This window comes from Rhinolophus sinicus, chromosome 1 (genome assembly GCF_057876585.1).
Source record: "Rhinolophus sinicus isolate RSI-liver-muscle chromosome 1, RSI-T2T, whole genome shotgun sequence".
NCBI classification, from domain to species: Eukaryota; Metazoa; Chordata; class Mammalia; order Chiroptera; family Rhinolophidae; genus Rhinolophus; species Rhinolophus sinicus.
In genome coordinates, this window is record NC_142501.1 from 152,384,530 (window position 1) to 152,412,195 (window position 27,666).

A 27,666-nucleotide genomic window follows, 5' to 3' on the forward strand; every position below is an offset into this window, starting at 1 on the left:
CCCAACATTGGGCTTATTCTGAAAACCAAATATGTTCGAAATGTAATCAGACCCTGGTTCTCACCCAAGGTTTACACTTTGTTTTGTGAAATGTGCAAATTATTTTTTCTCCCTTACCTTCAGTCTCTGACTCAAGTAAATGAGAAGATTGGCCTAAATGTTTCCATATCTAGATAGCATGGTCAACATTGTGAAATCAAAGTACTGTAGTAGGTTTATGGGTTTTGTCTCAAATAAATGTGCCTTTGAAGAAGAGTCAGGCTTGGGCAATTCTCAGTAACATTGAGTCATGTTTTCCTAATCAGTAAAGTGGAGACAATAAAATGTGTCTCAAAGGTAAAAGTAAAATGTTCTAATACAGAATTAGTGCATGCTTATTAAATGTTGAATTTTTACCCTTTTATCTTGTCAAGAGTACCCATAGGATTAGGGAAAAATCCATTTTATCATAGAATCTTTATCTCTGTAGTAAAGCAATGGCAAGAATAGTTCACTTGCTGACAAAGAACTCAGAATTTTTACACGAGAGTACCCACAAAAATATCACATGATATAGCCCTTGTCAAAGTGATTTTATGCATTGACAAGGAAGTTATGGATTATTTTCATAGGCATGTGATGTCACTTCTTATGAGTGTAAATATAACAAATTCAATATGATTCATTTCCTTGAATACAGCAGATTGTTTGCTATGCTCTTTACAAAAGGAGACCAATATGACACAATACAGACAGAATAGGGAGCATGTGTACACAATGACACCCCTTCCGGTAACAATGCAAGTCCTCCATTCTGTGCCATAAGCAGATGATTGGCGATGAGAAGATGACCAGCTAATGATGGTCAGAAGAAGATATTTTTTTGCAGACTGTACACACAGTTTCCTGGTTTTTTTTGTGTGTGTTTTTTTGTTGTTGTTGTTGTTCAAGTAACGTTGTATTACTGTGTTACAAATCAACATCTAATTAGGTTTCACATAATTATGCTCAATCCTATAGTCTCAGTGTCAAACTCCAGTTGCAAAAGAATTCAAAGATTCATATGTCTGAGAAAAATGGATGCAGATAGCATTTTAAATATTTAGCATAGGAAATTCCCACATTTTTATTAGAACTAACTGAGATCATTATACAAAGGCTATTAGTTTAAAATCTCCTGGGGAGGGTCAAGCATGACAATCGGATTTAAATGTATTCAAAGGGATTTTTTATTTTTTGAAAAAATATAAAATTTTATATCTTACACTACAAAAACATGTACACAAATCAAATGCACATAGAGCTTCAAATAGGGAAAATTACAGAAATGCTAATCCTTCCTTGAATTAACATTGAGGCAGGGACTTCAGATATCATGATGCCTAGCATAAAATAAGATATGCTATAGAGCTGCTTCTGAACAGCCTGAAACTAAGAGATTTTAATAAACATATTAACAGTGAGTGAGTCTAAGTTTTATTCTCAGACTACTATAAATGAAATTTACATGATTTTAAATAATTAATTGTAAAACTATAGGAGTCTAAAGATTCACAACTATGTTGACCACTGGAACTTCTGTTAATATAGCTTAGCCTTAATAAACATAACATATTTTGCCACCTTCCTTTTTTTTCACTTACATTTAGAAGAAACAAATGACATTTGATTATTATAAATATAGTCTTTTTTTAAAAAGACAATTGGTGTCTTCTCTGAAGCAATAATTATGTGGTCATTTTGAATAAGAACATTCAATCATTTATGTGTCAAGACTGTCATAAATCCACAAATGAACAGAAAGTTTTTTTATCTACTTCTCCTTTTATACATTACTATATAATTAACATCATAATGGAGAAAAATATTCAATGTAAGCAGCTGTGCTACAGAGTTGAAAAAATGATGCCTTATTCCAGTTATTAATTTCAAATAAAACTAGTGTTTTGATTGTTTGTTCATTATCATCATCATCTTATTGTACCTACTTTGTATTTACTTTGAGGTTAAACATCTGGCAGGATATAAACAAAGACAGTATCAGACTTAGCTTTCTTTTTCCTTATTTTTAGAAAGAACAAAATGAGAAAAGGATTTTATTCTACTAGGGAACATTATACATCTAGTGAATTTCTAACATCTGACTCAAATAGTATTTGCTATCCAACGCACAATTACAGCCAAAAATGTCTTCCATGGGTAAATATCTCTGCTTGTGCTTCTGAGAACCCACTTTAAATGGGTGAAAGAATGGTGTTAAACAAACAAAACAACCTTTTATCTTTCACATAGAGATTAAAATAGCAGACATGCAAACACAGAAGTGTTCAACTGATACTAATTTGTCATTTTAAACTTGAGATGTGAAACTGTTTCTTCACCATTGCACACTTGTTAAAACTTTTTTACAAATTGAATTAAGGATGTTCTTAACTTTTGGCAACTCTGAAACTAACAATGCTAGCCACATTTAAGTTTACATAGAATACTGGAATATAATTTTTACAGTAATCCTATAACTTTAGAACACTGATTTGATGATTAAAATACAAGAAATAAAAGACCATGCACATTAATTTTTTTAGTGAGAAACTCAAAATCTTTACATTTTTACATACAATTCTTTTGTTTCAATAGCCAAGAAGAACAACTGATTTTATGGTACGTTTTACATGTGAGTAAATGGTAAGATTAAGAAAACAAATTATGATTGATAAAAGTACTAATTGAGTGACCTCAATGGTATCAGTAAGTTGAAAATCACTCCCTGCTTATCCCTAGTTTTCAAAGTTCAACATTGAGAAAGACTCATGCCCTAAAAGCGTTGCTACTGGTAGTTACAATATCATTATGTATCGTTTGACAAATCTTTTGTGCTAAAATTGAGTCTGTTTTATTTTTGGTTGTCTGGTGGATGACAAAATGAACCAAAAGGATAAGAAATCACAGAATCAAGATTTGTCAAACCTTGCCTTGGGTTCTGCCTCATACATTTCACAAAAGCTGCTTCCTTTTCTTTGTTCCATTTCTCACATTTATAGATGAGATTGGCACTTCCCAATTGGTGACATATCCAGTAGTGAACAAATACTTCAGAAAGGAATTCTTTCCTCTTTATGGGGAAGAACATCTTATTTGAAAGCCTCTTTATTCCTCCTAAAATCATATTGACAGTTCTTAGAAATTCTCAACCAAAGTTAGATATGGATGAAAGTTATGTGTCTAATTAGCACTCATCTGGATTTACCTTCCAAAATGAACACCAAGATTGCAAAGGAAGCAAATAAGTTTGATCCGAATTAGTGTATAATGTTCTTTTGTGAAAAAGTGGAAATCTACATTGTTACTTCAAATTCTAATCACTGAGACGCATTTTATCTTAACCTTTCAATCATCTTTGAGCATAGAAAACTGGAAAACAATTTCGGAACTATCTTGCTTACATGTAAATAATTGTGGTTAGTTCATCAGCTCTAAAATTTATGGTAGTTTCTCTTTTAAATCAGTAAGTCTATTCTTACTTTGAAGTTTCTCAATTGTTACTTTATCACTTAGATTTGTTTGTTTTTACAAAATTCAATGAAGTGCAACACAATCTCAAATTACTTTGTACAAAAGGAATTAGTTTAGTTAATTTTATGTTTCTTGAAATGATCAAATGCAATTTTGATAATGGTGGTGCTTGCTTGCTTGTTAAATCAACCTCTCTACTTTCTCAGGAAATTGTACTAAACCAAAGCATATGTGAAACATAGTTTGTGTGGAACCATTGTACAGTATAGACTTAATAAGGAGTTATAGTCCTAATCAGACAGAAGTCAATATATCATTTGAAAATTCTTTAGAAATTTTTCTTCTTCTTTTTATTTTATTTTTATTTTATTTTTTTATTTTGTCCATGTTCTTTGGCAACAAGCTACCTCACTGCTTTAGTAAAATGTGGGCATGGTAGAAAGTAGTTATTTCCCGAAAGTTTATTATTTGATGTGCTAACATTCAACTGAAACAGCATCTTGGGAAAGAGAAAGGAAGTACCATTAATATAATGCAGGTATATTTTCTGTGGATTTCTTTAATCCAGGCTACTTTATTTGATAAACTATTTGATAGTCATGAGTAGGCACTCTTGTTTAAATGCTGTGCTCCTTGAATAATCACATCATTGCATGATTTCTATAAAGTGTAGGAATACCAAAAATTGCTTATTTTACCAAGGAGCTCAGTTTTGTTCAAATTCTACTAAACTGTGTAATTGGTACCACAAAGGTCAGTCTTCACCAAGTGTGATATATAGCGTATATATAGGACATATATTCCTCAATAAGGCCAATTAAACAATACTTTGGATGGTTCATCAAAAGAAATTCAATTTGATATGACTAAATACAAGATGAAATTTCCATATTAATAGAAAGCCATCAATAAATATAACTTGTCAAGCTTTGAAACAGAACATTCTGAAGGAAATACATATATTTGTCATCATTCCATCGCTGCCTTAGTATCAGAATTTCTAGAGGTGAGCCACAGGGAAAATGGTTACAAAGGATTAAAACTTAGGGGTAATGCTTACTGCTATGTGCCTGGATTGGATTAACATTAACAGAAGTTTGCACAGTTAAATCCTTCTACATCCTGCTGAAAATATGCCCATTGGTGTCAACTTTACTTGACAAGATATTTTCTGGGACTCAGAGAGGTGAAATTTCTTACAGGGTTGTAAGATTAATGGCTAGAAGAACTGCATTGTCACAAATATCACAAAGTGTTTTTAAAAAGCTAAGGGGATTTGAACTTATAGACATTTCCTATTAGTGAATAAAGAGATTTAGTAGCTTTTGGAAACATGAGAGGAAAAAAAAAAAAAAAAAACACAACCTTCTGTTAAATTTTGTTTTACTGCTTCCCTATTCCTCCTATTCATATTACATTCTGGAATGCTTGTGCCTGTATGCTGCTAAAATTAAAACACTCTTAAAAATGCAAGCAGAATTGTGATGCACAAATGTGCAAGTACGTACACACAAAACTCCAACTTAAATTGATTCTTGGGTATACAGCAAATTATACAGTATATACACATTTATTATCTAATAGTTTCCAGAAGAGCAACCGAAAGTAAATTTTATAACACACACAAAATAAATACACACCCTGTATTGTACTTGTCCTTGACCAAGCAACATATTTATACACTAGTTTCTATAACTTAATGCTGTGTAACAGCAGTTTAATATTACAAAAGAAGGTATCTATTAAGAAATTATCTGACAATATTGCTCTTCAATAAACTTATGCAGACAATTAAGACTTGAAGTAAACTTCAGTAAATTGCAGCTTTTGTTAGCCCACAAATGGCTATAAAACTTTTCCTTTCAAGTAGATTATTGGAAGTTTTGAAAGGGGCTGCCTTAAGTCAGTCTATAAAGGTGCTGTGTCTAGTTATATATTATTTTATGTATAAAATTTTGTAGTGGGAAGGATTTTGTTGCTGTCACATAAGATAATGTTTAACCTTGTATTGTTATTCCATGCAGATAATATTTGCTTCATAAAAAATGAAGACAGAGGAAGGTAAGATTTTAGTAAAACACTGATTACAAATTCTGTGGCTGAAAGAAATGCTCTCATAAGATTTAGAAATCACTGAGTTTTCCCTTCCCCGCCACCCCTTTTTTGTTAAAATAAATCTCAGGGCTTGTTTACAAAGTGCAGAATCATTCACTTGACGAAGTGACATTAAAATTAAGTTACACTGGCACCATCCCATTTACCAGCTGCACCTTCATTTCTTGAAGGCTGTTCATGATCTTCTTCTGGTGACCGACAAGAGTCACTCCAAGCCGTCTCAAATCCCTGCATGAAGAAAGCACACGTTGGATGTATGTATTGATTCAATTTGTAGCACACCTCAAAATTTCACGCTGGCAAAGAGGCAAATATTTTGCAGAAACTAATGAGATACAATCTCAATTTAGACAGAGTGTCCAATTTTCAAAGGCAATCTCCAAAATTGTACCTTGAAATCAGTTTGCAGTCAAAGAATTATTTAAAATGAAGAGAGTGATATAATATATATTCAACTCCTTTTTTTGGACATCATTATGTTGGTGGAACAGAGTGGTGAAAAAATTTACATATGCTTACCAATAAGTATGTAAATTAAAGGGTACCGTTTTATTGAACAGTTTTGAAAATATGGACCTACAATATGAACACACTTTTTTTTTTCTTCTTTTTTTTTGCTAACAGCAATTGAAGACCAAATTCTTCAAATGACTCAGTCAGTACATTTTATATAACATATGTATTCAGGGGATAATCACTATTACATTACTCTTCTAACACTTTGAAATATTTTATTTTTTACTTGGGACGCAAAGTACCAGAGCTTGTTTTCATTGCTAAACGAAGTCCAGGCTGTTGGCATATACAGCATTCTGGAAGACTTTTTTTTACATGCTATCAGAAAGTCTTTTCAATGAAGACATTTTCATATTGTTTCTTTTAAACATCTTATTATGCAAAAGGAAATTACAAATGTTTAGATTTCAAAACTAACAGCATATTATGGAGCTCATGGCCAGTGCCTATGGTTTTAAAATGTTATTTCACAGGACATTCAGGATTTCTATACACTTGAAGTATGTATTTGCCAAATATAATGATTCAGGTATGTTTAGCAAATAGCATTATAGGAAAAAAATACCATAAAGAATTCAACATCTTTAAATGACAAAGCCACCATACTAGATTTCTTTAATTACTTTATTGAACATGTTATGCTGCAAGTAGAATATTTTTGCATTAAATTAGTATATTAATTATAGATTGTCTTAGAATTTTATAGAATTGAACACAATAACATTAGAAACAGTATATGTAGAATTAAATAGGTTTGGAAACTAAAAGACATGTCTTAATTACCAGAGGATTGAATTTAAATAAGTGGGTACTTAGGCTTTATATGTATTGGCATTGGAAATAATTGTTTCTTTAAGTAATACCTTAGGTTTCTTTCTATGTTTTTTTTTTTTTTTTTTAATTTCTTATGAGAAATTTAGCAAATGGCAAGTAGCTAAACAAGAAACAATTGATAGTTATGATGCAAACATATTGCTTTCTTAGAATGTGAATACTAAACATTAAACTTAGGAATTATCATAGTTTCAAGAGACCAGAGTACAATATAAAAATAATAATAATGGTAGGCGTGGAAGACAATCAGCAGCAAAACTTAAAATCTAGTAAAAATGCACTTTGAAACAAAATCACTATTATTAGTTATGAAATAGAATAAAAAATAGCTAGTTACAGACTAACACAGGGATAAAAGAGGCTTGAGTTTAATTTCGTCTCTTTTCAACTAAATCAGAATTTCTCAGCCTTCCCCCTGTTCACAATATGGGCTGAATAATTCTTTGTTGTAGGGGTTATCTTGTGCATTGTAGAATATCTAGCAGCATCCCTGGTTTCTACCCATTAAATACCAGATGTGCTGCACTACCTCTGGCCCTTTGTTGTGACAAGACACAAATGTCTCCAGACATTGCCAAATGTCCTGAGTGGCAAGATCTCTCCAGGTTGAGAACCATTGCACTGAACATAAAAATAATGGGGCAATTAAGATGTCTTCTTCCTACATGTTAGAAAAATCTATAACCCTGTGATACACATTTTTGCTAATCTCCTTTTATGAATGAAGAAACGGAGTCTTAGAGAATTTAAATTAGTTTGTTAGATAACATAGCCATTGGGTAGCAGAGCTAGGACTAAAACCAGGAATGGGACACCAAAGTCCATACTGTTTTAATTTCTCACTACTAAGATGATTTTGAGGGAAGTACTTCAAATTACATGCAATTATTTATTCAGCTGTTAAATGATAACTCTATAGATATAACATCAAATATCCAAAATTCTAAAAGAAGAAGATAATGAAGGAAACTGAACACCTACTTCTTTGACTGAAGCTATGAACCCAATCTATACTTCATGGATATTTCAGTTCTGGGCTAAATAATCTCATATTTCCAAATGTAACTTTTGAATTATAAAGACTTGTGTAGATGCGGGTATTCATGGTTGCTCATTAACATGCTTTGGACCCTAAGTCAGGACATTTCTTAACCTAAAACAATCAATCTCTAATGTAGAATTTAAATAATTAATAATTGCAATGAAGATTAAAAACATGTTTTATTATAGGTGATTCTGACAAAGCCAGGTCTGAAAGTACTGCTGTGATATATATGTACTAAATTTCACAATTCATATGGCTAATCCAATTATTAGGAATGAGACTTTTGAAATAACTAGTAAGGCCTGAAAAAAAGAAGAATTTATATGTTTTCCCACTCAAACAGCATGGACTTTGCAAATACAGTACCAAAATTTTAATCTGAAGTGTGTGTGTGTGTGTGTGTGTGTGTGTGTGTTCCATATTCCAACTCTTCATTGGTATCACATCCCTGGTTGAACTTATTTTTATTTCCACTCTCTTAACTTATTTTTACATTATATTTAAATATAACTTCATTCTCTGAAAATAACTTGACCACAGAAAGACACTGGTTCAGTGCTTTGTAATAGTTGTAATGATATTACAAACGAGAATTAAAATGGTATTAAAAACATGTTTTTAGTAAAGGTTAATAACTTTATTCTAATATTGGTAAATGCATTAAAATATTTTATTAAAATAGTTTGTCTCACACTTTTGTGATTTCTAACAATTACCATTTTACTTCTTAAATTACATATTAAATTATTAATTTTGCAGTTATAATTTCAGAGAAATTTGATCAAAATTAAAACATTCTACATGTAGTGATGCAGTTACTGCTCTATTTATAATAATTTTTGAAACAATGGAAATAATACAATCCAAGCTATTGTCCTCATTTCCTTTTTCTATGGAGGAAATTTTATAGCAAGACAAAGTTTTAAGTGTGTCACCTGTATGACTGTTATACTTATTTTATCATGACCACATGTAATGTTAAGTAATACCTCAAGTCAATTCTAATGACAAAAACTATATTTCAGCATAGGCTTATAATGTTAAACGTGATGAAAATAGTATTTTTACATAAAAAAGTTTGGGTTTTATCAACAAAGCAGATTAGTTTGAGAAAAGCTGCAAATGTAATAAATTTCCATTGCTGTGATTACCTTCTAGCATTTTAAAAAATGTTATTCCATAATATTAAACAATGGGAAACACTAATATTATAACAACACTAAAATGGTAGAATGAAAAATAAAGAATAATAAGAGGTGTCTAGTTGATTTTGGAGTAACTTTTTTTTTTTTTTTTTTTTGAGTAACTCTTGATTATTCAGAATTCAGAATTTAATTCATCCATTTGTGGATGAGTCATTCCCTTACTCATTCTTCTCCATTCTTCTTTACACATTTTTCAGTTAGTTCAGTGGTACTTAGCAATACTTGGCTGGATAGGAGAAGGGAGAAGAGAGATTAATGAATATTCACTAAACTTCAGTGTTTATTCTTTTTACCATAGTTTTGTCATACAGTTCCAAGTGTGGAAATTTTTGGTTCACTTAGAAGAACCTTGATAATCATTTATATATCTACTGTAAAAGATAAATATATTTACATTTGGCAAGAGAGGATTAACTGTGGCCTGGTCATGATTTTCAATGGAAGAAACATTGTGAGGGTTAAACTAGAAGTTTTAGCTTAATTATGTAGAACAAAGAGTATAGTAAGTACTCCCTTTGTGTACTTTAACCGTATAATAAATTATGCATATGACTCTATGGTTAAGAAATATATTTGATTTAGTGTGCACAATTTTTGGCTCTGGATTTGGAAAACTCATTTTAGTAGCTTATGACCCCATTTTAATAAATGATACTAACAGGAACCTCTTTAGCTTACACACATTTGGTATAATATTTAAATTCATTGGATTGTGCTCATTTTCTGAATAATCAAAAGTTGACAAAAAGTTCTGACGAAGTTTAAAAAGCAGCTATCATACGGACCTGAACTCGAATCCTTGGACTCGATTTGCAACTAACCTCAAACACACATTTTCCCTGGTCAACAATTACCCACTGCATTTACACACCATCACACAGATTGTGACTTTACTAGCACAACAATTGTTTTAATATGAGTACTGCATACAGAATAGCAAGGTTTAGGCACAGAGAACAGCAGACAGAAATATCTAGGAGTGAAAGCCTTTTTTGTTAAACATGTTTTGAATCTAAGATCTCCAAGTTTTCAATTTCCTTCCCACATTAAGCCACATGCCTGCTCTGGCAAAAAAAAAAAAAAAAAAAAAAAAAATCATAAACAAAATTAAACCTTTATGAAGGAACTTTTTACATATGCGGTTCTGAAAAATTGTAATTCTTTACTCTTCGTTTTCTAACCCACTATGAAAACAAATTTGATGGCACAAATTATAACATATTTTTGTAATTTATATGGCAGTTTGATCTTTTGTTTTATATTAATGATTTTAATTTTTTTCTAAGCATTTATTACATGTATGAATGTATTCTTCCAGTTGTTAGTTTCTATTATGTCCTGAGAGTACCACTGGTGAGAAATTTTAATTATTTTATTATAATATTATACAGCCTCTATAAAATTAATATTTAGATATAAAGAATAGTATAAAAATAATTATCAAAGTGTTTTAAGAAATTGTTTTTTTCTTAGCTGATATCCTAGCTCCTTTGCCATAAGTCCTTAAAAATGACTGATTTTTTGGGGGGTAAGGGACAAGCAGAATGTACAGGTAATCTTTTTCTTATACTTTACATTTCTGACCAAACAAGTAACTCATCATTCACTGTTTTGTGAGTTATTTAACATAATATTTTGATAATTACATTCTTATATTTATTAAAATAGGAAGAATGTGGTCAAAAACAATAGACAAGAGTACACATATTTTTAGGTGCTAGACTTTCCAACAAATCAGCTTCACTGGAGTTCATGTTTGCTGGCCCAGTTTCTTATAAGGAATATGTTTATATGGGTCCCAGGAATCTGAAGCAATTGACTTATGAAGACCAATATTCTCTGAACAGGAATGTGTTGATACATCTAACTTCATCTTGCTCTTCTGGTTACAGTAAATGAATTAAAGGACAAACGTATTTGAAAGGAAGCACTATTGGAAGAAGTTACCAAAGTAATATAAATAGAAGAAATTGAACCAAGTAAAGAAAAACTGACCAGACAAAAATTACTTGAGAATAGAAATGAGGTGGAGAACCATTATAAGCAGATAGAAGAAGCTATTAGGTTTTGAAAGAAACATACAAAATGAGAGTGTAGGGATAGATGGGCAGATAGGAAAGTAAAGGGAAAAGAATAAAAAGAAATAAGAAAATGTGAAACCATAATGCTAAAATATTAAATACATTTATAGTATATTGGGGTCCCCATAAGATAAAATAAAACAGGTAGTTAATGCAAGAACCATTATTTGTGGTTAAAATCATTCTGTGAAAGGAGAAGCAAAAGAGTAGTAGATTTAAATCTATGTATATATGCTATTTTAATAAAAAAAGAGACATTGTTTAATGCAAATAATTTTATTATATATTTACAAGTAATCTGACATTGGGTAGAAGAAATACCTACAGTATCATTTTAATATAAAATGACAAATGACTTTAATAAATTAAAATGACCATTTTTACTGAGAAATTAAATAGCAATAATGTAAAAATAGTTTTAAATTATCAGTAAAAATTTCTGTTTACTATTTTAAATATAGCACAAATGAGTTCTTTGAATGTCCAAAGAAATAATGGGCCAAGCAAATGTGTCATCAAATAGATACAATTTGGTGGTGATAGTGAGGATGAAATTCAGTAAATTATGAGAGTGAGCTGAGTAATTATTTTAGGTCTTTTTAATTATAGGTCTGAAGGAAGAGGACTGTTGAGAATGCGACATTAACTGGTGATAAATGATGGTACCCTGTTACCTTTTGTGTGAGTGGGCAGTGAATTCAATGAATCAAAAGTGCCAGAACAATACAAATGGTGACAGAGAACTACTTAATGCTCATATTCTGTGAAGTAATGGAATGAGGACTGTGGCTTACTGCTTTAGAATGGTCTACTTTGTTCTAATCCTTACAACAATATTTTAACCTTTGAATTTCTAGGTAATTTAAGTAAGTTATTATATTCACAGGTTAAAACATCATTCATGTTAACGTAATCTAGATGGAACCACCATAACAACAGTTAATTTTCACAAAAAGACAAATATATACAGGCTAAAATAATTACACATACAGACTATATAATAAAATACAAACAACTTACAACCTTAAAGAATTTAATATTTAAATCTAGTGATTTTTATTTAGTAAGATTTGATAAACTTTTATCTTAAACGTGCAAACAGAAAAGGGCACAATTGGTTCCACTGAGATTATATCATATAACAAATCAGAGGCAGGATCTAATATATATCCTTAGGTTGCAAGAATATAAGGTGCACCACTTAAAGATTAAATGAGAGTCCTGCCTGTGAAGCTTCGTTTAAGCAGCTGTTTCCTGGGTATTCATCATAGCCAATTTTAAGATTATGTTTTGTTGTATGTAGGACTAGTCACACCAATTGTGCTTACAGGTTTTTTATATTTACATTCATATAACATAGGTACCAGTATAAAACTTTTGTTGAGAAAACATCTTTTCCACAACATAAAATACCAGTAGTTTCCAAAGAGTTGTTATTCCAATTATTCAAATATTTAAATGCTATTAGAAGCAAAGAAGCAAACATACTGGCCACAAGTACCATTACTCATGCAGTTGTTAACAATAAAGGCTACAAAAGAAGAGGCTTCCTTAAAAGCTGCCACACATGGACAAAGGTTAACTAATTTCCCTTGACCTCATCCAGACTGATTTCTGAACAAGTTTCTTGTCCCAGCAATTATGTAAAAATTATCAGAAAAATTACTCACTCCAAGGTCACCTGAGCGACAGCGTCCATTGAACTGTATCCATTTTCCATGAAAATCTCCGTATACCGGCCCATTTTGATTGCTTCTAGCCATTCACCTACTGATCTGTAGGCCCCAGATCCCAGTGAGCCATGTTCTACCAATAAATTAGATACTCTAAAACACATAAAACATAAATATTAAAAGTAATATTTTAACTCTTTTATAACAAATTACATTGAAATGTTAGCTCCTAGTCGATGGCTCTTTCGGTCTATAAGTGTATTTGTAGGGGAAAATATACAATGCTAACATGGAAAAAAATGTTTTGAAATATGGAATACAAACTCAATCTATTCAGATTTTTTCTATCCATAGTTAATGAGGATTTATAATGGTTTAATAAGTGAATTCTCTTAATACAAAACAATTTAAATATCCATCAATGGGGGTTTACTTAAGTAAATGTCAATCATAAGATACAGGACAAATACCTGTCTCTTTACTCATGTGTCCCATACATTTTCACATCCCATTTACAATTCAACTTACTCTAATGTAGTTTTTTCCAAACCGATTCTACATAAATTGCTCTAGTTGAAGTGAGCACTGACCTCTATTTTGTCAAAATCTGTAAACATTTTGTAATCTGTAACAAGAATGACCTCTCAGAAACATTGAACAACCACCACTACCATCTCCCTCTTGAAATCCTACCTTACACCATCTATTTTTCTGTTTTCTTTTTTTTTACATCACTATTCTCTCTTGGGTACTATGACATTGGATGCTCTGGTTTTCCTTAACCTTCTTTGCCTGTTATTCCTCCTTTTCCTGACTTAAAATTTGGAGGCAACCAGGACGTAGCCCTATATCTTCTCTGCCAAGGCTGTAGCTCCACTTTATTTTAGACTATTTTACCCACTGTCATGCTTACATAGCATCTATTTTTCCCTATTTTTTTTTTTTTTTAATCTCCAGTCTAGGTCTCTCACACATTCATGTGTCTACTTCGTGCCTCCATATTTCTCACAGGAATATGTTCCCAACATTTCCAAAATCACACTCATCTTATTGATATCCAGTTCTCCTGAAGTACTCCCATTATACTGTATGATGCAAGAGTTCACTCCTGCTTCATCCTAAATCCCCTTAAAATGTACCATTGTACCATTGTGCGTACCATTACTATCCATTCTATCTCCAATATATTGCACATCTGACCACTTCTATCTCATCCATTACCATCTTAGTTCAAGACATCATGTCTTACCTGCACAACTATTCTAGCCTCCTAGTTATCCTCCTAAATTCTACTCTCACTCTCCTCTCCAAAACCAAAGTTGTTCTTAAATGGTTTTATTTTGTTCAATCTCTCTCCCCCCCTACACTGTGTTGCTCAATGCTGTATACTCAGCACCTAGCCCACAGCATGACACAGATTAGATATATAAATATTTGTTGGATGAATAAATTAATGTGTTGTAGTGATTTGCAGCCATTAAGCAGTGGGGTAAAAGATTCGTTGACAAGGAAATATAGGAGAAAACAGTTGAAGAGTAGGATCTTGAAGTTGAGGTGATGGAAGACTTGCAAGGTTGGAAAACAAAATGACTAAAGGAGATAATCTGAAGGTATGGAGAGACATTCAAACATCATCTACATAATTACTGAAATCACCAAGTTTTGTGAGCATGGGTAGGAATAAAGAGAAAAAGACAATGAGTCAGGAACTAACATCTTCTAGAATCAGGATTAGTAGATGACTGAACAAAGATGGGTAGTGAGTGGTACAGTCTTAAGCCAAATCTGTTTAAATGAAACCTCACAAGCTGATGCTACATATTGCACACAAGGCAATATGAGAATTCTTTGGAGATTTTTAAACTGTTCTCAAGCTATAATGATCATACTGATATAAATTAACACAATTTAGAACATAAAAAATGTATTTTTACGATTTCCTTTATGTCCGTCTGTGACAACTTAACATAATTCAAACACGTAGATGAGAGAAATGCTTACTATTTTACAAGACAATAAACAATTTAAAAGCAGATATTTCAGGAACCACATAAGTTCTAATCGCTAAAAAGAGGCATTCTCCAGTTGCTACCACAGAAAGTTAATGATGCCTGAACAGAGTTTGAAGATTCATTTCCTCATTTGTATTTAAAAGTGGCTTTTTGCCCTAGTAAACAAACATTATATCAGATTCATAGAACACATGTAACTTTATCAACAAATTGTTTCTCATTTAGTTCATGCTATTGGGCAGCCAGTTCAGTTAGTGGCATACTTTTATTTCTTGCAAAAAATAAACAATTGCTTCAAATATAGTGAAAATAATAATCTGGTAAATTTCCTAGTAGAGAATCCAATTGATTTATTTTTTGAGAGGATAAGTCTGTAATTTTTCAGGTTAAAGGGAAAAGTATGCTTTATAAATATGCAACATTATTTAAATGCAATCATAAAAATAAAAATATGCTTATTTGCTCACACAAACTTTTCCCACAAAATTACTCATTTATCAATTTTCTGTCTGTTGCAACTGCACAGTAAATGATTAGCCAAATATCGGTGTGAAACTACATAAGAGTAAAGTCCCAAAAGGGGTTGTCAGTGTTCATAACATATGACAGACACTAAAATCTATTTTAAAGAAATCAAAACTAATATTGTTAGGTATCTGTAGTTTAAAATATATCAGTGCTCAATTGGCTTTTCATGGTCTTATAATCGTATTTTTTCCCATTCACAACTATGTGGGACCCAAAACATGAAAATTCATGTATTTGAGAGTGTGTGTGTGTGTGTGTGTGTGTGTGTGTGTGTGTATTTTGTGTGTTTGTTTTTTTAATGTTATCTGAATTTGGCTATAGTTAACATTTTTCTGAAACTGGCATGTTACACTATTAGCTTAGGTATACTGTGTTTCCCTGAACATAAGACCTAGCTGAAGCATCAGCTCTAATGCTTCTTTTGGAGAAAAAATTAATATAAGACCCGGTCTTATTTTACTACATGACTGGGTCTTTAATATAATATAACAAAACATAACATATATAACATAACATAATATAATACCGGGTCTTATATTAATTTTTGCTCCAAAAGACACATTAGAGCTGATAGTCCGGCTAGGTCTTATTTTCGGGAAAACACGGCATAATCAAATAAATTACTGTCATATAGACTCATAGGATAACGTGTGCAAAAATGACTTAATTGATTTAATATTTGGGGCATGCATCTGAGTTAGCTGAATTCAGGAAAATCTCTTAGGTCTGGCCTTGTACCTGCTTGATGCATTAACCAGCGTCTTCAAGCTACTTGGGTTACGTATCAGTTTGTCCAACATGTTGACAATTTCATCAAACTTGGGCCTGCTATTCCGGTCTTTCTGCCAGCAATCCAGCATTAATTGGTAGAGAGCAGCAGGACAGTCCATGGGGCTTGGCAGACGGTACCCTTCCTCTACGGCTTTAATCACCTGTGTAAAACAGAACCAGTCCCAACATCACAGTTTAGTGTAGAATAAATAGCCTGAGAACTCTCCCACTAGCCAACCTTCATCCTTTCTTATTCTTACTCTTGCAGTAACCACCAGCATCACTATCTTTAAAATCCCTAACTACTTCCATTTGCTGCAAAATTAAACTACATAAATAAATATCACAATGTAAAAAGATATGCATTCTTCACATAGTATAAAGGAAATAAATGGTAATCATTTTTACCTCAAATCTTCATGATCTTGATTTTAAAAATTAACTGACGTAAAAATAAATAGTACATGTTTTATTTATCCTTGTATTCTGGAATCACATAGAGATTAAGTCTTCTAGTGATTTCTCAGAAAAGTTAATGTGTCTTTTTAATGAAAAATTAGTTTTAAAATTCTTTTTAAAGTAATGGAACAGCAACTTTACTTCAAAAGAGACTTTTGGATGGTAAATGATGGATTAGTTAAAGGCTAACTTAGCATAATTATCTCATGTATCATTTAATAATGTTTAGGTCTCATCTACTGATTTCTGTCAAGAATCTGGAATAATTGTCCAGCAGCACAGGAATTACAAACATTGATTTTAAATGTATCCACAGGTAAGACTATCCACCTAACTGTGAGACTGTTTGATCAAAACCATTTATGATGTTGTTGCTGTCATCAAAATGTCTAACTCCAGAAAAGATTTGTTTATGCTACTGAATATAATACAGGTTCTTTTCAATTGTTGAAAAGCAAATGATTAAGTGATACCAAAAACCAACAATAATGAATGCATTTCTGAAAATCCTATTATGAATATTTCCTTAACAATTAAACTTAATTTTTTTTCAGAAAGATTTTAGATTTCATCTGACAAATGAAAAAAAAAATATATATATATATACTATATATATATATATATATATATATATATATATATATATATATATATATATATACTGATTATAATAGGGAATTTACAAAGATAATTATGAATGATTAGAAAGAAACCAGTCTCTATGATAAAGAAAACGGCATCTGAACAAGAGCAGTGACAGATGGAAAGAGGATGAAATAGCAAATTTAAGGGGCATTTATGACAAAGGAATTGAGGGGAGAGAGAAAGTATTTGAGATAAAACAAGTTCAGGTCTATCACACTATGGTGGTTGCTGTTAACTTGAAGCAAGCACATAAATGGGGACAGAGAATGTTGAGAGGAATAATTTGGACTTGTTCTATTTGATATGAGTGGATAACACTCATATGGCAATTTGCAGAAATCTGGCTAGAGCACAGGAGCTATTTGGGCTCATAATATAAATATGAGGATCACCAGCACTTGGTCACAGCCTGAAGTTGGTGTAGTTTATATCTCCGCAGAAAGGCATAAAGTAAAGCTTCCTGAGAAGCACCAATAGTGAAGTTCAAGCAGAGAAATAAAAAGTGCTCCAGGACTCTAAAAATAAATGGTTAAGTAAATATTGAATAACTATGAACAAAATATAGATGCTCCTCAACTTAACGATGGGGTTACACACCAATAACCCATTGTAAATTGAAAAATTCCTAATAAAAAATGCATTTAATACACCTAAACTATGGAGCATCATAGCTTAGCTTAGCCTACTTTAAACCTGCTTAGAACACTTATATTAGCCTACAGTTGGACACAATCATCTAACACAAAGCCTATTTTGAAACAAAGTGTTGAATATTGCATGTAATTTATTATGTGTATTACTTTTGCACCATCGTAGTCAAAAAATTGTAAATCAAACCATCGTAAGTCAGGGATTATCTGTATCTGAGAGTCACCCACCCCACCTTTAGTTAACTCAAAAATAACATAAACTAAAAGGCAAACCACAGTAGAAAATATTACAAAAACTATAACATATAGTTAACATATCTAATGTGTTAAAAGCTCATGCATATTGAGAAATACAATAAGACAACACGTAAATGACAGATACTAACCAAAAATTTATTTTAAAGAATAAATTTTTAAAAATAAATTTGGAGAAAATATTATTCTCACTGGTGATTAAATAAGTAGTAAAAGAATATAAAATACCATTTGCACTCATATATTAATGTAAGTTTATTAATTTGCTTATGAGACTCTCCACAGTAGTTATTCCCTTTAATAGCATATATGTACCAAAATTAAATGTCTTAATATAATTTATAATATAAAATATTTCACTATGCAGTGAAAATAGTGACTCAATTACTTAAAATCTAATTTAGTTCATAATGTACTTTTTCAAAAAGCTGATACCAATTAGTTTATTTTTTTATTTAGCACCTATTTAAAAAAATATATTTAGTTCACTGAGCAGTTAGTCTTTCTATGTGACTATGGAATGAATAAATTAAACCAATTCCTTAGTTTCAAAATAAGTTAGTACTATGTGATCTGAGAAGTGATTTCCAGAATATATTACTTAACCAGCTTTATTTTCATGTATACTTATATTAAAAAAAATATAATATCCTGACTCTTAGTTAACTTAGAATTTGGCCCAGAAAATTTGGTCATTGGATTTAATTCTAAATTTATCTTTAGAATTTATCTTTAAAATAGATTTAGAACTATAACTTTAGATTTTTTTGTTAGGTATTTTGAAATTTGTTTTTTTTCATTTTTACCTATTGTTTCCCTCATAGTTTGGCTGAGAAATGAATGGCATTAGTATTCTGGTGGTTTGTAAAATGCTGGAAGTCTACCAAAGCACAATTTAGGCTGTTCATTTTTCCATACAATTTATAATGTATAACTAATGAATCATAATCTTAATTACTTTGTTATTGCTATTACATTTGTTAATCTAGGTGTTTGACATAAACAAAGGAAAGAAAAGAAAAGAAAAAAAAGACAACCAGAATTTTTACAGACAATCTGGCACCATTTCAGATGTTAATATCTGAAATATTATCATAAGCTCTGCATTTTCTTGGCATCGATATGTAAATCAATGGTCTAAACACAGTTTAAAGAATGCTGCCTCTCCTTCCAATGCATAAAACCACAACTCTGAGTACCCAATATGGCACTACTCACTTGGTGGCAAGTTGAGTCTATTGGGCCCTTTCCATCATATAAGGGTCAGTGGATCTATCTATTCTGTGGGTCCTCAGTGGGTACTCTATTCTGAGTACTACTTGGTTTTGCAATTCACAGAGCCTCAGCCACATTGTAAAGTCATTATGCTTGATCTACAAACATAGAATCCCACCTAGCATGTCACCCAATTACGTTACCTACTTCATAATGAAGGATATGTGAAAGTGTCACATACTCAGTGATGAGGTGGAAGATATTTAACAACTGGATTTTCCTGTTGGGGAAACAGATTTATAATATTTTCTCTTTTAAGTGATATAAATACTCTCTTGACATCGATTGTAAACTACCAATATAATCTCATTCAGGTAGAAATGTTCTAAAATCTCACTACCTGGTATGAGCTGGTTCCAGCAAGCACTACATACCTAGGGCATCATCCAGAATCAACTAGCTTCATAGAATGCTGGGAGATCTTTTAAAGAAATAGCTGAAGCAGCAATCTGGAGGCAAGACTTTGAAAGGAGTTGGTGCCATTACTCAGGATACAATATAATCAGAAATTTCTATATTGTGCTATGTTCCCAGGGACTCCTACCCAAGGACACAACAGGGTTCCATTGAACTAGCAGTTATGGCTGCCACCAGGGCACTATGGACTTCTTGTGCCCAGGTACAAGCTGACGAGTAGAGTCACTATGATGGCAAAGGTGACTGATACTAAGCGACAGGAAGCTTCTTGCATACAGTTGAGACAGGGAGAAATAAGTGTGGAACCCAGATGATACACTTGATGCCTTTTTGTTATTTCTTTATAACAACTGTGTCCTGAAAATGCTTACCCCAGGAATGAAGGATTGATTGAGACTACCTGTTAAACTACCATGATCTGACAAGTTGATAGATGAAGGGAATGAAGAGTGGATAGTGGAAGAGGAAGAGGCTAAAGACCAGGTGAGGTCCTGAGATCAACTGAAGCTATAAGGGCTACAGTGCAGTCTATAACCTGCCTCTTCTGAGTTTCCCCTCAGGAAGAATCCACAAAATCATGAAATAAATGCTCCCTGAACCTATGTGGAGAAGTAAGTCTGTATTGCAAAAGTGGTGAAGTGTGGCAACTGTGAGAATGTATTTCCTAAAGTCACCTGCAGGGATGGTAACTGACCAATAATCCTTAACCCTTAGCCCTCTAAAACCTGTCATCACATTTACACCAAGGCCATCCTTTGCACAGGTTACTCCCAGTCGATTAGTGAATGTGGCAGTGATAATAAGATAGGCTCATTCCTATGAGATTCCTATGATAGACAATGCTGGCTTGAGGGCTCCCTGGCAGCCTTGCCGACCTCTGTTAGAACTGCACCTCAGACTCAGATGATTGCACTCGATCATCCTTCCATCTCTACCGTACCTGTATCACAGTCTAACACCTCTTCCCTTCATCTCTCCATGGTGTTTCCTTACAAGCATTTCCCTTTAACAATATTAATGTATATCTAATTCCCTCTTGGCTTCTTGGAGGACCTAGACTCACCCAGGCATTATATCACAGGCACTATGATGAAAATTGTACATGTATTATCTACATTCAGTTTTACCACATATCTGCAAGATAGGAATTATTATACACATTTTACAAGTGAAACATTTGAGAGTCCAGGGGTTAACTGTTGCCTGTGTTTATACAGCTAAGAAGTGGCAGTGGTAAGATTCACATTTAAGTCTCTCTGGCATGAAAGCCTGGGATATAGCTTATATCTAGAATTAAAAGGAGTTATTTTGTAAGATAGTGCATTCTTCATCACAGGAGGTATGAAAATGTAGGATTGATAAATGTGTGGTAGGAAGTTTGTAGGGAGAATTTGAGCATCAGCTGGCTGTTTTCATGAATTAAGTTCTATCTAGGGTGTGAGTGCCTATGTTGCTAGATATTTACTTGAAATTCTCACATCTGAATCTTTTTGTTGCTATGAGATATGAAGCTCCCTGGAAGTGGCTAGAGTTTAAGTACATATTCCTGTAAATAATCATAGATACCATAGAAATAGTTCCAGATATACCACTGTTTTATAGGATTTTGTTCCTTTTGCCAGTAGTTATTAAATATATATTGAATATGCATTTTTCTTAATATATCTATCTTAGACCAATAGAGTTCCACAGATTAAAGAGATCTTAAAAGTCCTCAATTCAAGTCCATTCCCTTTATAGTCATTGAAACTGACCAAGAGTTATAGAATCCAAGATGAATGGCTTTCAGTTTAAGATATTTGTTTTTTGATTTTGTTTTTAAACAGCAAGGAACAGAAATTTTGGACTTAGGTAGTGATATTTCTTTACATATCACTTTTTCCAAAAGCGTACGAATTTTCTAAAATAATTACTTGCATCCAAGGGTAGCATTATCCTTAGGAGACCAATATTATCTTAGAGGACCAATATATGTTGGTTCAACACACTTATTATTACACAGGCATTATTACAGGAAGGCTAAGAAATCGAATAATTTTCTCATTGTCAAATCTTGTTAATTTGAGTATTTGGATGAGAACTAAAGTCCTCAAACTGTGTATTACCATAGAATATTCTCTTTGTTATACCATAAAATATTTGAGCAGTATAAGAAGAATGATACATGTTCATATATTTATATCTATATCTACTATCTATTCTATACTATTGAAAAACTAAACAAAGAATAGACATAAGAGGAGCGGTACACCCAGTACAAAGTGGGTTGATATCCTTTTGGAGACAAATATTCTCGCCAACAGAAGGAGTATTCAACAACTGACTGAAAAAAAAAATGGCAAGAATAATCCTAACATGAGAAGATTGAAAAACAGATTACTTAAATGAGTTTTTTAAATATTTTGTAACCTATGTGTAGGTATAATTTGTGTATGCATATATTTCACAATAATTACAAAAGAAAGACACTGTCACTAAATATAAAAGTGTAATGCAATGAGATCTCATTATTTTGGTTTCTATTTTATGTTCTGAAAAATGTTGACATTTAAAATGTTTGTTATCAATAAAGGAGCTTCTACTCACTATAGGGTATTTCATAGCTTCCCAAGTTTGAATCAGAGTTCATGATCTGGTATTTACCTCAATCATGATAATCCTTCTAGTTTATTTTTATTATTTGTTGTTATGATTTTTCTCTGTGATGACAGAGGCAATCCTAAATCGAAAGAAATCTACTATAGCTTTCTGTCTCCATGACAAAGCAAAAGATCTTCTTTGAGAGATTTAGATGCTGCTGAATGTCTTGGTAATGTAACATTTTCATGGAAGTAAAACCCTTTGAGAATCAGATAATATCTGGAATGTGGAGATTATGGAACATATCACTCAAAACTGCCAAATCATTTCTTCTACTTTGTTCTCTGATAATTTTTTCCAATCATGATTTGCAAATATAGTAGATATGTCATGTTATTGGATACAAATTTAGATAAAAATTAAGGCATATCAAACTTAGTGCTGTATCTGAAAACTAAACACCACTAATGACTGTGAACTTGTTGAGGAAATACAAAGCATGTATTGGACACTCTATTAAAGGCAGATATTTTAAAAAGATCTGTAACTGTATAATCATTTTCTGTAAACCTCATTTAGATTCGTATAAAACCAAGCTAAAGTCAAAATATTAGTTTTTATGCTTATAACTTTCTGAAAATATTACATCAGCACTCCCTTGTATTTTTTTTAATAGTTTGAAATAAAGTTATTTGGAAGCATTTCAAGATTCTCGAGTGGCTGAAATCAGGAGAAAAAAAAATGTATCCCAAATCCTTCACATCTCTTTGCTTCTATGTCCTTCTACATGTAATTTTATATTGTACACGCAGAATGAGCAGAGGAATGGACCAATCCTCTAATTATGGGATTGGCCAATGGGTTTTAGCAGAGATGTTTCAGGCTCACGAGCATTTGAGCTTATTCTTGCCCTTCACTCTGCAAATGAGTTCATATCCGGTTTCCAGAGGAAGATGCAGGCCAGGTGGAGCAAAGCCAAGTTGCAGATCAGGCAACCCAAAAGAACATGAGCAAAGCCAGTCAAGGTCAGCAGAAACACTAGGAGAATATACCTGGTGTCATGTTCCACTTTGGTCTATAATTTTATTTATGACAGATAGCACTATCTCAAGTACAATTGCCAATAATGTGGATAATAATGCTACACATATTCATATCATACAAATAATTAGGAAAGACTAATAATTCTGAGTGAAAGAATCAGAATTCAAAATATCACAAGTGTGAGAAGGAATTAACTAGGCAAATGAGGGACAAATGTTTTCCTGAAGTGAAAGGAAAAGGCTTGCTGGCAACATAGAATAAAATGCTTTCACAAAAACTAAAGGAAAGCATGACATTGAAATGAGCCTTAAGAGAAGATAGAAGCCAAACCAAGAAGTGCTCTGCAGCTCAGGTTAGCATTTAGCATTTATCTGGAGAAAAGAAAGTAGCAAACAGGTGTACTCTTCATCTAGTCTAGATCAATCCAGAGAAATCATTCAATATTGAATGAATATCTTATGTTCAATTAGAAGGGAGATCTAGGATCACTGGTGGGAAATGAAAGGGAAGAAGTAGACATTAATTCAGTTGGAGACAGTGTGGTGGTTAGGTATAAAAAGTGTGGAGAACCACCTTGAAATTTCTGCTTTAACTTATTATTTTTGTGACTGTAAGAAAGTCATTTAATCTCTCCAAGGCTTAGTTTCTTAACTGCAAAACAGGAATAATAATATATCTCTGATGGGTTGTTAAACATACACCAAGAGTTCAGTGATACTTTTATCATAGTCCTGCTCCTAAAACCATAGACTTTCAGACAATAGATACTATGTTCTCCCAAATTTAGGGAGATATAACCCACTCCTTCACCAAGTGAATGTAGCGCAAAGAAAACCAATTGCAGCAATTTTAGATGTCTTGCTGTATACTTGGAAAGAGGCAAGAATCCACCAGCCCGATTTACTACTGCAATCAGAGAAGAATGCTATGAAATACATTTGACCCTTGAACGACATGAGTTTGAACTGCACAAGTTCTTTTACATGTAAATGTTTTCAGTAAATACTGCAAATGTATTTTGTCTTCCTTATGATTTTCTTAAGAACATTTTCTTTTCTGTAGCTTATTTTATTATAAGAATACAGTGTATAATACATATAACATACAAAATACGTGTTAACTGACTGCTTATGTTATCAGCAAGGCTCCCAGTCACAGTAGGCTATTAGTAGTTAAGGTTTGGGGGAGTCAAATTCATATGTGAATTTTCAACTGTATAGGGGTTGGTGCCCCTAACCATCTCATTGTCAAGGGTCAACTGTAATCTTTGGGAATGCTGAAGTGTGATCCTAGCTTCTCACTGGGGCAAATCTGAAGAAGGAAGCCTTTCTGGGGCAGCCTGTAATAGTACTAAAAGAGGAAAGACTGGCAGAGCATCCAAGAAGAATGTGTTTCCCTCAGGTGAAGCAGACACGTGTGTGGTACAGTAAGAGACTGTGAGGTAGAGAGCAGTGCAAGTGAGAGGAACTGGGAGAAGTCAGGTGGAATACATCCTTCTCTCTAGGGACTTTGCAAGGAGGAGGCTTTCATCAAGGGGCTTTGGGAAAGCTCAGACATGTACATCACTAAAAAATTCAAGTTTGGGTTACCGCCTCATAGGAGGCGTCAATCGCCAAACATTATGAAAACATTCTTGCCCCTTCTTTTTCACCTTTCCACCCAGGGAAGTCTTGAAAAGTCCAGACACAGCCTTTGGCAGAGGAGGAAGAGCAAAAATCTGACCATTCTTCCTTCCCAATGTATGTACCAATGGTCAGGCTGATCCTGAAGTTGTGGAAAATACTTTGAAATGGTTATGGCATTGGCTCTGATTTAGACTGGACTTGAATTTTTTTGAATTTTTATATCTGGCATGGAACTATTGTTGGACATGAGGCTGGAGAGATACAGTATCTGTCTAATAACCCCTGAATGCATTAGAGAGAGATTTTACAGAGCTGGATGAAAGAAAGAATTACAGGGAAAAAATGTTTTAAACCAGCACACTATTCAGTTAAGACTTCAATATAATCGTTTTATAAAGAAGTAATGATATATTCGTTGGTAGAGCACTTAAGACAGTGTATGGCAAATAGTAAGGGCTAAATACATGTTAGCTGCTTTTATAATTGTTCTTGTTATTTGATGGAAAAATATAAAATTTAATTGGGGTCCAAAATGGAAAGGGTTGCATTGAATAGTAACAATGGAAAATTACAAAAGTATAGGCCAAAGAGCCATGTGTTAGGCATGATACAGTAAACGTACTAAACTTAAGTAGAAAATTCTTTCATGGTTCTTTTAATTTTAGGATTCTATTATTTTAAACATGGATTATTTTTCCACGTGGGGAAAAATCTGTTTTATCCCTCCAAATCAAATAGACAGTACAGCTTTTCCTACATTTTTAAATTAAAAAACAAAACAAAACATAGATTTTTCCTTTTTATCCTCTAAGAGCATCCACTATTAAACCAATTATTATCCATCATTTGGGTCTAGGGTTTTAGCTGCCTTTATCAAATGCAAATCATAAAAACTTGCCTGTCAGTACTCATTCTTTGATGGTTCTTTCTTTATCTTTGAAAATGATAGTGACATAAAACGAGTTGAACATCACTACAGAATAGCTGGAACTGTCTGTCAAGGGACTGAGCTTTTATATAATAATAACTTACTTCCCTTTGTTCTAACTCATTTTAAGCTTCTGCATAAAGGATATTTCAACAACAACAAAACAGATTAGAGGGTCAGCGAAATATTTCATTTTTTTAAGCAACTCTCATGTGCAGAAATGAAAAAGTATTATGTCTCCTGACTCAGAGAGCAAAAGCATTCCATTACAAACTTGAGGGGAGATAGTCCCATGCTTACATCTTGATTGGTCATCTCCCAGTAGGGTCTCTCTCCGTAAGACACAACCTCCCACATCACAATTCCATAGCTCCAGACATCACTGGCAGAGGTAAACTTCCGGAAAGCTATAGCTTCTGGGGCAGTCCATCTGATTGGAATTTTGCCTCCCTAAAATTGAAAAAGAATAAAAAAAATTCTCACATACTTCAAATGTATCTAGGGATATTGCTGCCTTGCTGAAAAAATCCAGAAAGAGATGTAGCATTTTTAAGTGAATCTGTTTGACAGCATGCAGTCTCTTTTCACATATCAGTTCCTAAGCACTTGTAAACTGACTCCTAACTGGCTGTCCAGAAGGTTTCTGGTTTAAATTCTGTTTGACTACTGGAACATATACAGGACACACGTCTCAATTACAGTATCAGGATGACAGCTCTAAGTGGGGAAAACACGCAGTAAAGCAAATCAAGAATGTATACTTTCATGGCTTTCAACCAGAGGATAAAGGACTCAAATTCCCATGGTGCTTTTCTCTTTAATATAGGAATTGTAAGTGGAAAGTCTCAGTGCTAAATGCAACACCGAGATGTTTAACAGTTAATAAGACAAGCATGAAAATCAGATGTGTTAAAAACTTAGTTATACTGACATCATGCAATCTCTTTTAGACTTGATTTCTCTTATCTTCTGCTGGCATATTTTTGTTTGTTTGGTTAGGCTTTTTTTTTTTTTTTTTCCCCCTAAGAGGTAGGTTTATCACTTAATTCAACCATTTTAAAAATTATTGAAATTAGATTATGGTGAAAAACTTACAACACTAATTTTGGGATTTTTTTACACCGTAAAAAATTTGGTGAGGTAGGTTCTTAGTTCACTAAATAAATAAACACTTATCTATCCTTCCCCTTTCACGATGATTTTTTTTTTTTTGTCTTAATTTTTAAAAGCCAGCAAACCCGGGAAACCAAACATTTCACTTATAAGCAAAAAATATACTAAAGGAGCTGAGAGAGAGAGAGAGAGAGAGAGAGAGAGAGAGAGAGAGATTTGAAATTTTAGCTTAAAAAGACTAACACATGCCTTTCCATTTTGCAGGAAAGGAATAATTTAATCCACATACTAGAAAAAAAATGGGACTTAAACTGCTTTTTGTGAACCAAAGTTTCCAGACATATGAGGAAATAAGAGTTTCATGTAATGCTTAGAATTGTTCTCTGAATTAATTTGAATTATT

At 32.7% G+C, this 27,666-nt stretch overlaps 1 protein-coding gene across 13 annotated transcripts in view; it reads right to left on the reverse strand.

Annotated features, from left to right (window-relative positions):
- Window positions 1-3,839: 3,839 nt before the first annotated feature.
- The window catches only part of EPHA5 (EPH receptor A5), a 341,137-nt gene continuing 317,310 nt past the window's right edge, over window positions 3,840-27,666 (reverse strand). For 7 of the 13 annotated variants that reach the window (XM_074324490.2, XM_019748166.3, XM_074324489.2 and 4 more), the window contains 4 exons: window positions 26,451-26,600; window positions 16,240-16,433; window positions 12,959-13,114; window positions 5,580-5,835 (listed from right to left, as the gene is read on the reverse strand). In XM_074324490.2, the coding sequence (XP_074180591.2) occupies window positions 5,730-5,835; window positions 12,959-13,114; window positions 16,240-16,433; window positions 26,451-26,600 (606 nt within the window). In that variant the 3' untranslated portion in view covers window positions 5,580-5,729. Of the gene's footprint in view, window positions 5,836-11,551; window positions 13,115-16,239; window positions 16,434-26,450; window positions 26,601-27,666 lie in introns of those variants that run through there. The other 6 variants (XM_074324488.2, XM_019748170.3, XM_074324492.2 and 3 more) reach the window with 4 other exon arrangements.